Source organism: Carcharhinus amblyrhynchos, chromosome 9 (genome assembly GCF_965287045.1).
Source record: "Carcharhinus amblyrhynchos chromosome 9, sCarAmb.v2.hapA, whole genome shotgun sequence".
Classification (NCBI taxonomy): domain Eukaryota; kingdom Metazoa; phylum Chordata; class Chondrichthyes; order Carcharhiniformes; family Carcharhinidae; genus Carcharhinus; species Carcharhinus amblyrhynchos.
In genome coordinates, this window is record NC_137332.1 from 66,752,530 (window position 1) to 66,766,216 (window position 13,687).

At 39.9% G+C, this 13,687-nt stretch overlaps 1 protein-coding gene across 1 annotated transcript; it reads left to right on the forward strand.

The window, feature by feature from the left end:
* Positions 1 to 835: 835 nt before the first annotated feature.
* Positions 836 to 13,635, forward strand: LOC145347899 (uncharacterized). The gene is made up of 4 exons (XM_080195859.1): positions 836 to 1,802; positions 1,922 to 2,014; positions 4,837 to 5,013; positions 6,885 to 13,635. The coding sequence occupies exons 2-4, from the start codon at positions 1,943 to 1,945 to the stop codon at positions 7,023 to 7,025; spliced, it is 390 nt and encodes a 129-aa protein (XP_080051985.1). The 5' UTR covers positions 836 to 1,802; positions 1,922 to 1,942; the 3' UTR covers positions 7,026 to 13,635.
* The last annotated feature ends 52 nt before the right edge of the window (positions 13,636 to 13,687 follow it).

The following is a 13,687-nucleotide window of genomic DNA, read 5'->3' on the forward strand; positions in this document are numbered from 1 at the left end:
TGAGGAGAGTTTAAACAGGCTGGGCTTATACTTGCTGGGGTTCAGAAGGATGAAAAGGGATCTGATTGAGGTATATAAAATTTTAAAAGATAAAGTAAAAACAAGACCATAAGAAATAGGAGCAGAATTAGGCCACTTGGCCCATTAAGTCTGCTCTGCTATTCAATCATGGCTGATATGATTCTCATCCCCATTTTCCTGCCTTCTCCCTGTAACCCTTGATCCCCTTATTGATCAAGAACTTATCTATCTCTGTCTTGAAGACACTCTGACCTCTGTGGCAATGAGTTCACAGATTCACTACCCTCTGGCTGAAGAAATTTCTCCTCATCTCAGTTTTAAAGGAGCATCCCTTCACTCTGAGGTTGTGCCCTCGAGTTCTAGTCTCTCCTACTGATGGAAACATCCTCTCCACATCCACTCTATCTAGGTCTCTCTGTATTCTGTAAATAAACATAGACCAAATGTTTCTTCTTATGGGATAATATCAAACAAGAGGTCACAGGTATAGATTGAGATGCGGTAGATTTAAAACTAAGATGAGGGTGAACTACCTCTTGCAGGGTGGTGAATCTCTGGAACTCGCTGCCCTATAGAAAAGTGGAGTCTGAATCTTTGAATGATTTTAAGAAGGAGATAGATACATTTTGAATAAAAAAGGGACAAGAGGACATGAGGAACAGGTGGGGAGGTGGACTTGAAACCAGGGAGCGATCAGCCATCATCTGGTTGAAACTGCTCCGCCATTCAAAGGGCTGAATTTGTCTACTTCTGCTCCTAATTCCTATGCTCACAATATTTTGCTTTTGTGAACTATTCAGAATGCTTGAAGTGCAAACATGATCAGAATCTGATTGTTTTCAGTGATTAACTTTTCCTTTTCCAATATAACCTCACTATTCAAAGCTTCCTAAAAGCTACACCTTGTTCGTTAGATGCAATTAGGTTTTTAATGATGGACCAACTATTTCTGCCAAATAACTTATTTGGATTTGGAAAACTAATATTATTTTTGCAATTGGCCCATATTCCCAACTGGAGTTCTGATTAAGAAAGCCATAAATTGTCAAAGATCATCTGATTATTGAAGTTAGTTTGTAGATTTCACCTCAAGTATATTATTAATTCTTGATTTATCTTCATTGTGTAAGTCTGAGATTATCCACCTTAGAGAGCTGTGGTTGCTTAGTCCTGCAGTTTACTTAAGACAGGAATCAATCGAGTTTGGGATATGCAGAAATATGAGGACAATGCTGGAAAATGGAGTTGAGATAGGTCAGTCATGATCTTGAGTCAACGGTGTAACACAATCGAAGGGCCGAATGATCTACTCCTGCACTTTCTTACGTTTCCCTCGCTACTGCCCCCACAATATCCATTATGAATTTTACAAATTGCTTTCACCAAATCTTTCAACTTCTTTGTGCTCAACGCAAGGGCTGCAAAATCCGCACTGCAGGTCTACTCAAGTAACGTAACCAAATACTGGAAAATTTGATCATTAAGGTGCCAACCTGAAGTCACAATCGTTTCACTTTTGGTTGATTATTACTTTGGAGAGGTCACCTCTTTTGAGTTCATCATTTAACAGGGTTTTAGGCCCCGCCCCTGAGATGAGTTGTCTGACGCCCACATCATAAAAGGCAGAGCTACGTGATGCAAGTGTCTGCGGGTTTACAATGCACCCCATTGTTTTAGACCAAGGACCAAGGCGCAAAGTTGAGATCGATCTTCAAGGGCCGGCACCATCCCTGAGCGTCTGGGATGTTTAGGCTGGGAGAGTCTTTACCCCAGTTCAACAGGTAAGGTGTCATTTTACCACTGACAAACGATACCAGAACATCTCATGCTACCAGCGCAGCGGGCATTGTAATTGAACTTGATTGCATTTTAAAGAGGCTCTTTTGCCTGTTCATTCCAGTACTTGGACAGCACTAGCAGGATGGGCGGTGTATTTTCCCAGCCACAGCCATGCCAGCCATATACTGATGCCACTGCTTTCCAGATTATTCACGTGAGTTCCCGATAATTCCAGGTGCGATTTTGCGAATGCGTTACACATGACATTTCTCATGTGCGATTTGGAAAGTTACGAAGGACGAGTATGCGAATGAAATCATTTGAAAAGTCCGAGTAACATTTGCTCAAGTGGACTATCCAGTCAAAAACGTCCATGCTCCCCGTTTACAATCAATACATTCTATAAATTCGGAATAAATTCCACTTGTGCAGCCCCGTAGATTAACATAGGCCTGAGAATAAAAGACGTCCAAAATAATATTGCTTGTGTTTATGTTTTTGTTTGTTCTGGTGGTGCTTCTTGGGCGAGACTTTATTCATTCTGCATTCCAGAGTTTAGGGTCAAGGTAGCAGAAAGCTTGACCGCTAGTGGTGAAGGAGGGTGCACAGGATGCCGGGTTTGGAGGAATACCGATCCTCAAGGATGAGACACACAAAGGAGGGTTACAGAGAAAGAAACCATGGAGGAATTCAAAAACGTTGAGGTGCTATCAGGATGAGAGCCTCCATAAGTCAGCAAAAAGGTCATTGATGCATGGAATTTTAGCACTTAGGTTACTGACAGCAATACATCAGATGATCACAAGTTTACATGGGGTTAAAGATGGCAAGATGACCAGGAAAGCACTGGTACGTTAAGTATAGATGGTTACACACACAGTACATGGTTATCAGTAGCAGGTGAGCTAAAGCCAGATGATAGTCACACAGAGGTTGAACTGGCCATTTTCCGTGGGTTTCCTCTCGGTACTCCAGGGGTAGCAGGGTAGCACAGTGGTTAGTACTGCTGCTTCACAGTTCCAGGGACCTGGGTTCGAATCCCGACTGGGGTCGCTGGCTGTGTGGAGTTTGATGTGGAAATGCCAGCGAAGTAAGAAGTCTCAGAACACCAGGTTGAAGTCCAACCAGTTTATTTGATAGTAAACTCACAAGCTTTCGGAAATACTGTTCCTTCGTCAGATGTGTGGAAGTTCTGATCAGAGAAGGGCATATAACAGCGCACACAGTTTATAGAATACTGATTAGGATGCGAGTCTTTACAGCTAACCGGCTATTCAAGTCTTAAAGATACAGACAATGTGAGTGAAGATAGCATTAAGCATAGGTTAAAGAGATGTGTACTGTCTCCAGACAGGGCAGTAAGTGAGATGTTGCAAGTTCAGGCAAGTCATGGGGGTTACAGATAGAGCAACATGAACCCAAGATCCCAGTTGAGGCCATCCTCATGTGTGCAGAACTTAGCTATCAGTCTTCAATATATCATCGATGAAGATGAACATCTCACCAGGGCCATCCCCACACCCTCACTTCTTGCCTTCAAACAACTGCACAACTTCAAACAGACCGTTGTTCGCAGCAAACTACCCAGCGTTCAGGAGAACAGTGACCACAACACCACACAACTCTGCCACAGCAACCTCTGCAAGACATGCTGGATCATTGACATGGATGACATCATCTCACATGAGAACACCATTCACCAGGTACACGGCCCATACTCTTGCAACTCGGCCAACGTTGTCTACCTAATAAGCTGCAGGAAAGGATGTCCCGAAAGACTATGCAGACGCTATGACAACAGATGAATGAACATCACTTGACAATCACCAGGCAAGACTGTTCCCTTCCTGTTGGTGAAAACTTCAGCAGTCATGGACATTTGGCCTCTGATCTTTGGGTAAGCGTTCTCCAGGGCGGCCTTCATGACACACGACAGTGCAGAGTCACTGAGCAGAGACTGGTAGCCAAGTTCCACACACGAGGACGGCCTCAACCAGGATCTTGGGTTCATGTTGCACTATCTGTAATCCACATGACTTGCCTGAACTTGCAACATCTGTCTGGAGACAATACACATCTCTTTAACCCATGCTATCTTCACTCATGTTCTGTATCTTTAAGACTTGATCAGCAGGTTAGCTGTAAAGACTTGCATTCTAAGCAGTATTCTGTAAACTGTGTGTGCTGTTATATGCCCTTCTCTGATCAGAACTTTCCACACACCTGACAAAGGAATAGTGTTTCCAAAAGCTTGTGGGTTTACTATCAAATAAACTGGTTGGGCTTTAACCTGCTGTTGTGAGACTTCTTACTGTGTGTGGAGTTTGCACATTCTCCCTGTGTCTGCGTGGGTTTCCTCCAGGTGCTCCAGTTTCCTCCCACAGTTTAAAGATGTGCGTGCTAGGTTGATTGGCCATCCTAAATTGCCCCTTAGTATCCCAGGATGCATAGGTTAGAGGGATTGGTGGGTAAATATGTAGGGAGATGGGGATAGGGCCTGGGTGGGATTGTGGTTGGTGCAGACTTAATGGCCTCTTTCTACACTGTAGAATTCTATGATTCAGACTTAGTGATGTGGATACGTGGTGAGAAGCTTATCTCATGGTCAAATATATCACCAACAATCTGGCTCAGCTTCAGTCACTTGGTGAATGATGGAAATAGTGGTAAAGGAACAAAATTTGAAGCAGGTTTTGTCAACATTTGGTTGGAGGCGATTTCCGTTCGGCCAATTCTAAATATTGGACAAACAGTAACAAGTGTGGTGTTATGAGAAGTTAACAGTGAGACTTGGAAAATATGATCTTCCTCCCAAACAACATTGGCAATGATTACAGGACAGGTTTAAGATCAGGTTGCTTTTCCTCTTCCTCCTAGCTGAATCATGTTATGGGTTTCACGACTAAGCCAGTCACAAATGTATGTAAATGAGATATAATAAACTTCAACTGCAATCTTAGCAATCAAATAAGAAATGTGTGTTAAATGTTTTATTTAAAAAAATGAAAACAAAACTCTTGAATTCATCTTTTTCAGGACACAATTACTCAAAATCGTGTTGTGATCTTTTCCAAAACTACATGCCCTTACTGTGATATTGTAAAGAACATATTTACAGAACTGGGCATTCCTTACAAAGCCATTGAATTAGATCTCCGGAATGATGGTGTACATCTCCAGTGTGTTCTTACTGAAATGACCGGTATAAAGACAGTAAGTCTATTAGAGTTCTACATACTGTAATGGGATAAGGTAAGAGGAATTAAAGATTGAAATATGTGGCAGGAGGTAGAAGGTACATACCCTAAAAGATAATCAAGATTTATCTAATTTTGCACACTTAATTCTTTGTTTCAACCAAGATTTATGTTGTTCAAAATATTTAGATGTATTTTACTCAACTTAGAATGTCTCCCTTCTTTACTAATCTAGTCTAACTACATAAGGCCCTGTATCATCACCATTGACATTCAATGGTACTACCTTCACTGAATCCCCCACTGTCAACATCCTTGGGATTACCACTGGCCAGAAATTCAATTGGACCCGCCACAAACAGTGGCTACAAGAGTAGGTCAGAGGCTAAGACTGTGGTGAATAACTCACCTCCCGACTCCCCAAAGCCTCTTCACCATCTACAAAGCACAAATCAGGAGTGCGATGGAATACTCCTCCACTTGTTGGAGCTGCACCCATCTGGACAACATTCAAAAAGCTTGACACCATTCAAGACAAAGCAGCCCGCTTGACTGGCGCCACATCCACAAATGTCCACTCCCTCCAATACCGCACTCAGTAGCAGCAGTGTGTACTACCTACAAGATGCACTGCAGCAATTCACCAAAGATGCTTAGAAGGCTCCTTCCAAACCACAGCCACTTCCATCTAAAAGAACAAAGGCAGCAAATACATGGGAACACCACCACCTGCAACTTCCCCTCTAAACCACCCACCATTCTGACTTGGAAATATATCACTGTTCCTTCACAGTTGCTGGGCCAAAACCCTGGAATTCCCTCCCTAATGGCATTGTGTGTTAACCCACAGCATGTGGACTGCAGTGATTCAAGAAGGCAGCTCACCACCACCTTCTCAAGGGCAACTAGGGACAGGCAATAAATGCTGGCCAGCCAGTGACGTGCCCATGTTCCATGGATGAATAAGAAAGTTATGTATCATTTGGATCCACTTTAGTGTCTGATTTTAGAATTGTTTTCCAAATGTTTGAATGGACATCACCCACCCCTCCTCTTCCAGTTTTTCCACTCTTGTGAACACAATGACCCATGATGATATGCCTCCATCAAAAACAATAACTTTCATGCATCTAACCCAAGTAGTTTTTGAAAAAATGTTTAACAAGTATGAACACAAATGTAGTTCATCATTGCAAACTTGCTCAAATGCTTCACAATTCCTCCTTTTCAAGCGTAATGCACTCAGCCATCATAATGTTTTGGACCTGGAGTATGCACACTCCCATGTCAACTGGAGCAAATTAAAAACAAATTTTAAAAATGTCTCCAGGACTATGAATTAAGCAGCCACTGAGGGCTACCTTTACCAAATGAACATATACAGGCCATAGCAAAACCATTCCTGTCTTCCTGCACATACAGGATTACAATTTCTAGAGACACCTTGCAGCAGAACTGCCGTGGCCCACTTTCTTCTGTTACCTCACTGCATGTTTTTAGCCTGTTGCAGCCACCCCCCAACTCCACTTGTGGCAGGCGATAGGGAGATGGAGTTGAGGAAGGGGGAATATTAACAAACATGAGAAAAACGTTAACAAAAGAAAGGTGAAAACAAAGCAGAGGAAAAGAAAGCAAACATGCAGGAGTGAGTTTGTGAGGAACTAACTTTCGTATAGTTGTAGTCTGGAAAGAGACGAGAGGGAGAAAAATGAGAGATTATTCATTTGTGCATAATCTACTTAATTGTCATCAACATCATTCACCTTATTCTTTGAAGTACTTGTGCACTTCATATTAAAGAGTGGAGAACATAAAGATGGAATTTTTAAAAATGTACAATATTAGTTAGCAACCAAATTACTGAACACCCCTTATTTTCTTATACAGGTTCCAAAAGTGTTTATAAATGGGACATGCATTGGTGGTGGTTCAGACACTGTTCTACTCCATTCCAGGGGTAGACTACTGGCCATGGTGAATGAGTGTGGTCCAAACTCAGCCATTGAAGGAATTTGCACCCTTCTTTGACACCAAACAGAAGCGTCATTCCTTGCTTACCATTACTTGTGCAATAAACTGGCAAATTAAAATGCATCTTGTTGGACTAATTAGCAAGATTTGTTCAAAAATCAAGTGATTTTATCCTAAGCAGATTTGCATTATAAAAGAAAATTCAACTTCCAATGCTTCTGCCTTCAATATTGAGGTGACTACATTGCCCAAAATGAACCAAGAATTTGGATTCCTTCAAAGTCACTTTGGCCATTTTGATGGACTTCCAAAGTTACAGAGAAGTACGAGTAAAAGCTTAGAAATTGCTAACCTGCCTGTGCAGCTGCTTGGATGGTGTAGCTTTTTGGACAGAAATATAACAAAAAAAGGCACCAAATGTCATAGCATAAGTATTTTTCCTAACACTTTATTTCAACAGAATTAAAGAATATAAAAAAACAATTGTGTGTGTGTATAGTTAATGTAAAGGCAGTTAATAGTAATATTCATATTTGTACAGTATCATCACATTTAGTTTAACAAGTGGTGTTAGTTGACTTTTCAAGTAGCAACACCAAACTTCTATGGAAAGAGCAGCTCTAGAAAGGACATAGCAGTAACCTGTTTTGACCTGTCAATGCTACCTGGTAAACTCTGCCATTAACTATATGGAGACAGATAAAACTCAAGTTCAGTGTGACATTACATTTGCAATTACAAGAATAAGTTGGACACAACGTCATTCTTATTTAACAAGTTTTAGCTCAATATGCATAGAGTTTTGTTTAGAGAATCTTGAGAATGGCAATGACTGTTTTAATCAATCCACATGGTACAGATTTTAAAAATGACAAAACTAAATCTGTAATCTATACAAAATCAATTTATCCTCAAACTTTATTTTAATACAACAATTTTATGACTTACCAGTTATATTTAAAGGGTTATTATTGATCTTCAGCCAGAAATACAAAAAAGTTACTTTCTTTGCAAACATTAAATTGATTTGAAAAAACTCACAGTTTTCTACATTTTCTACAGAAGGAAGTGTAACAGATGAGGTATAATTAACACATTTGTATATCAAAAGAAAATGTCAAGATAAATGTCAGTGTAGAACCAGAGGAACTTGCACTTTATTTTACATAAACTCCCTGTAGATGGTGGCAATTTTATATTCTGTTTTTCAGATATGGCAAACACAAAATAAGAATTTTGATATCTTACGTGTTTCTTTGGTCAGGTTCAAAATATTTCAAACACACAAGATAGCACTTGCATTTCTAAAAGACTTCCAAGAATAATTTTGAAAACAGACATGGCCACCCCCACCCTGGCACAGAATAATTTTCTTCAGCAGAAATTAGGCAGCTAACAATACATTTTGCAATTTCAGCTTTTGAATTTTGCACAATGAAACACAGGAAACCAGCAAACAAAAAGCCAATTGCAAGACAAAGAAAAGCTGGCAAGCTTGGAATGTTCATACACAATCCATTCAGCATGAAGGTAAATAGTTATGAACTACAAATGGGAAGAAAAAGTAAAAGCTAATATGTGTATCTGTGAAAATAAAATAGATCACTGGCTGCCATAAAGACAGCAGAGTAATCATTAAAACAGATGTGAAAACCAAATTATCTATAGAAAGTTCAAAAGTGAAAGTAGGATCCGTGAACAGAATTCAAGATCGGCAAGCTCAATTGTCAATTTCAAGAGAGCATGTGCAACTTCTGTTATTCTGATAACACTCCTGTGAGGTGCCTTGAGATGTTACTACCACATTAAATGTGATATACAAGTATAAATATGTAAATTGTTACCATCTATGGCCAAATCAAAATTCAGACATTGATTTGATACTGAAAATTATCACATTTATTAGGAGGCAACCAAATCCCAAACGTCAAAATTTTAATTTTGGCAGATGAATGTAAAGACCTTGATGAAGTGGCCATAGGTTTTAAACATACAAGTACCTGAGTATTTGCATAGAACACAGCAGACTTTTACATAGCAATCCAGAACAATTTTAATCAAGATCTTTTGGAAGGCTACATCAATGCAATCACAGGAGAGTATTCATAATGCAAATGACTGCCATTCTCTGCGGCTACTTTTTTCTTTTTCTTAATCTTTTTCTAATGCAGCTGGTCCTTCAGTCTGATGTGAAACCTAAACAATAACATTCCCTGGAACATTGTTTAAGACCAAAAATCAATGCTGTAAAATTTTAACTGAACATTGGCTTTTGTGACTGGAGTCGGTCTAATGACCCAAACCATTGGTTGATAAAGATGTCCACTGTTGTGTTCCTGCAGCTGTAACAGAAACAATGGCAGGGGATTTTCTGGCCATGCTCCCCCCAAACAGGAAGATCCTGCCTGAGGTCTTTGGACCATTGCATGGCCTGTCCTGCCTCCTACGATTCCTGTGACAGGGAGGACAGGAAAATTCTGCCCCATTTGATCTTCTGCCAGCAGTTGATTAAGACAATCTTCAGGAACCCAAGTTTAGACATTTGCCCTATTCAACTTGCATTCAAAGACATATTACATTCCCCCCAATTCTTTACCCTCAAACATATTTTAATCCGATTAATATCAATTCTGACAAGGACCTAAGGAGTAGAAGTAGATAATATGGTCCCTTGAACTTGCTGTGCCATTCAGTAAGATATTGGCTCAACCTCTACATGTACTCCAGTCTCTCAGTCCCTCAATTCCCTTAGTTTTCAAAAGATCTATTATTTCCAATCTTATATATTCATTGACTGCACACATGACAGTCCACTGGGGTAAGCAATTCTAAAGATTCATAACTCTCTGAATTGAGGAATCTCTCTTCATCTCAATCCTAAATGGCCAACCTCTTAACCTGAGACTATAACCCCTAGTTCTAGGGGGCGGGACTGTATGGCCTCACTTAACCAAAAACTGTTAAATCTCACTTGAGGTCAACCGACATTCCCATTGTCCTCCCTTCACCCACTCCGATTCCCGTGGCGAGTGGGGTGGTAAAATTCCGGCGCTAGACTCTCCAGCGAGGGAAACAGCCTCTCAGCATTTATCATTTCAAGCCCTCAATATTTCATATTTCATTCTCCTAAACTCCAGATAATGCAGGCTTCAATCATTCCTCTAGAACAACTCGTCAGTCCAGAAATTAATCCGGTGAACCTTTATTGCTCTCTGTCCAAGTATATCCGTCCTAGGTAAGACCAAACTGCACCCAGTACTCTAGGCATGGTCTCACCAAAGTCCTATGTTATTGCTGCAAGATTTCCTTATTCTTAAACTCCAACCCCTTGCAATAAAAACTAATTTACTCTTTGCTACCTTAATTTCCTGCTGTACCTACATGTTAACATTGTGATTTATGTACAAGGTCACACAAATCCCTCTGAATATCACTTAAAACAAAACATTTTGCTTCTGTAATCTTATCACCAAAGTAGATAATTTCACACTTGCCACCTTCTTGCCCATTTAACTGATCTGATTCATTTGCATTGTCCTCACAGCTTAAGCACAAATCATAGAAACTTACTTTCCCACTCATGTGCTGGCAACAAACTTAGATATATTACACTTGATCCCCTCATCCAAGTCAATATTGTAAATACTAAGTTGTCGAGGTCCAAGCACTGATCCTTATAGCACCCCATTCATTCTATCCTGCCATTCTGAATACGACCGTCTTGACTTTTCAGTCTATTAACCAATCATCAATCGTTCTTTTAAATTACTTCCAATCCCCACAATCCTAATCCTGTCTATTCAGCAACTACCTTGTGAAAATCCAGATAGTCCACTTCCACTGGCTCCCATCTAGGCTGCCAGTTATACTTTCAAGTCTCGAGCAGATTGGTAAAATGTAAAAAAGAGAGTGCAGCATGGTAGTAATATCACTAGATTAGTAATCCAGAGGCTCAGGATAACTGTCATGGGACATGGGTACAAATCCCACCACCGCAACTAACAGTATTTAAATTCAATTAATAAATTCAGAATATAAAACTAGTCTTAGTAATGGTGGCTATGATACCCAGTTCACTAATGTTTTCAAGCAACAAAACCTGCCATCCTTATCTGGCCTACATGTGACTCCAAGCACTATGGTTAAATCAGGAATCAGCCTAGTAAACTTTGGTTGTACTCCCTGTATAACATTGGCATCCTTCCTCATATAAGAGCACCAAAACTGCATGCAATACACCAGGCTTGCCTCACCAACGCCCTATAGAATTGCACTACAACATTGCTATTCCAATACTCAAATCCTTTTGCTACGAAGGCCAAAATGCCATTTGCCTTCTTTACTGCCTGCTGTACCTGCTCACTTACTTTCAGCGAATGCTGCATAAGCGTATCTCACTGATACACTCAAGTAATAATCTGCCTTCCTATTTTTGCTACAGAAGTGGGTAATCTCATACATATCCACATTATACTGCATCTGCCATGCATATGCCCACTCAATCAGCCTGTCCAAATCATGCTGAAACATCTCTGCATCCTCCTCACAGCTCACGATCCCACTCAATCTTGTATCATCTGCAAATATGGAGATAATACATTTAATTTCCTCGTCCAAATCAATAACATAAAATGTAAATAGTTGGGGTTCTATCACAGAACCCAGACCTCCACCTTGATGGGCTGAATGGCCTACTTCTGCTCCTATATCTTATGGTTTTGATTTTTCGGAATTCCCTAGATGTTAGAATGGTCCATGAGGATTAAATGGTAAGAATTATTCAAGAAGGGAAAAAAAATGTGTAGTTGTAGGCTAGTTAGTTAGTAGGAAAAATGCTACAACTGTTACTAGGGATGTATAACTGGGCATTTTTGACATCAGAATGACTAGGCAGATCTGTCATATGAGCAGAGACTAAGTCGGTTACGGTTGCATTCATTGGAGTTTAGAAGAGTGAGAGGGGATCTCATAGAAACTTATGAAATTCTAAAAGGTTCAGACAGGATAGATTCAGAAAGAATTTTGTCAATGGTGGAAATGTCCAGAACTAGGGATCATAGTTTGAGGATCAGGAGTAAACCTTTTAGGACTGAGGTGAGGAGAAATTTCATTACCGAGAGAGTGGTGAGCCTGTGGAATTCACTGTCACAATAAGTAATAGAGGCCAAAACATTGTCTGATTTCAAGAAGGTATTATATGTAGCTCTTGGGGCTAAAGGGATCAAGGGATAGGGGAGGTGGGGGGTAGAAGGGTGGAGGAGGGGGACGTGGGATCAGGGTATTAAATTTGATGATCAGCCATGATCAGAATGAATGGTGGAATCTCAAAGGGCTGAATGGCCTACTTCTGCTTCTGTTTTCTATGCATGTTTCTATGTAATGTGCCGTTGTGCAATTTTTCTGTGCAGGAATATACTTTGATTATATCAGACACAGGCAGCTAAATGTCTGGACATATCCCTGTCTCTGTACCCACTCACACAAGAACTGTATCATTCATTCAGTGGATCTGAATCAACCAGTTAGCTGATTATCAGCTAGCTGATAGCAGGTTATCATACCTTTTATAGTGTGGTTCCACACAACCATGCAGCATGCAAAAAACAAGAAATATACAAATACAGGATGCTCCAAGCCATCTTTGAGCTATCAGCGACAATCACCCAAGTCACTAACTATTGACAATCAATCCTATCAGTTTAACAAGTGGATTACTAAAAGACCATCTCCGCATGAAATTTCCAGATCAATCCAAACAACCTCCACTGCCATGTCAAGTGATTTAAACAATTTGATGAAAGAGAACATATAATTGAGATATCAACATTTAAAATTTTGCTGTAACAAGTTAACAATACATGCATTTCATAGCAGTAGCTGCAATTCCTTTCCGTTTCTAAAGTTCAATTGTTCTGAACAAAATAAAACAAATACAACTAGTTAATTACCACCTACAGTTTAATAGTTTGTTGGGCATTCACAAAGGGAAGCTGCAATAACACCACAGTGAGTTTTACGTACATCAGCAAGATCCTAGGCTTGGTCTATGGTCTTCTTCAGTTAGCTAGGGTGACTATAGAGGGTGCTACTTGGTAGTTTTTGCTGGAATTCAATACGTCTAGAGACATTAGGTCAGTACAGGATCAAGCTTACCCACCCGAACAAATAAGCACATTGTTCGTACTTGCATGTGACAAATGTCCACTTGTGCCAGAAAATAGTGGGAGTGGGGGGACAAACTCAAGGAACTGATTTTAGAAGAGGAGCAGAAGAAAAAAATGTTTATAAAAAGTTCATAAAAAGGAATGGTTCATTATGATTCAACACAATTGCAGAAGATTCTAGTTTAAAAATAAACTGTCTTTATCAATATTTTCATGTTGTGGCTATTCAAGTTATCCAAAGCTTATTCTGCTGAATACAGTTATTTCTTTCCCAATGTCATTTTTATTGCAGAAATCTTAGCATTTCTATTCAAATCCCATTGCCTCTGACTTACATATCTAACATTATGATACTGTACTCTGTTCCTTCAAAAAACACACTGTAGTGAGGTTCAGAATTTCCAGTCATTGCAAAAACATGCTCATAACAGTTTACACTTTCTTCAACCATGAAGATAATTTCTCCTGAAAAAAATTGTTCACCAAGCAAAGGTTGTTTTTTTTACAAAAAGTGTCATTATGTGGATAGTTTGTTACTGCTCTTGTATATATTGT

Excerpts from the sequence above, each read along its gene's own strand:
- LOC145347899 (XM_080195859.1), top strand. The coding sequence starts at position 1,943 with ATGGGCGGTGTATTTTCCCAGCCACAGCCATGCCAGCCATATACTGAT. Across the intron at positions 2,015-4,836 it reads CTGCTTTCCAGATTATTCAC|GACACAATTACTCAAAATCG; the intron begins GTGAGTTCCCGA and ends CATCTTTTTCAG. Across the intron at positions 5,014-6,884 it reads AAATGACCGGTATAAAGACA|GTTCCAAAAGTGTTTATAAA; the intron begins GTAAGTCTATTA and ends TTTCTTATACAG.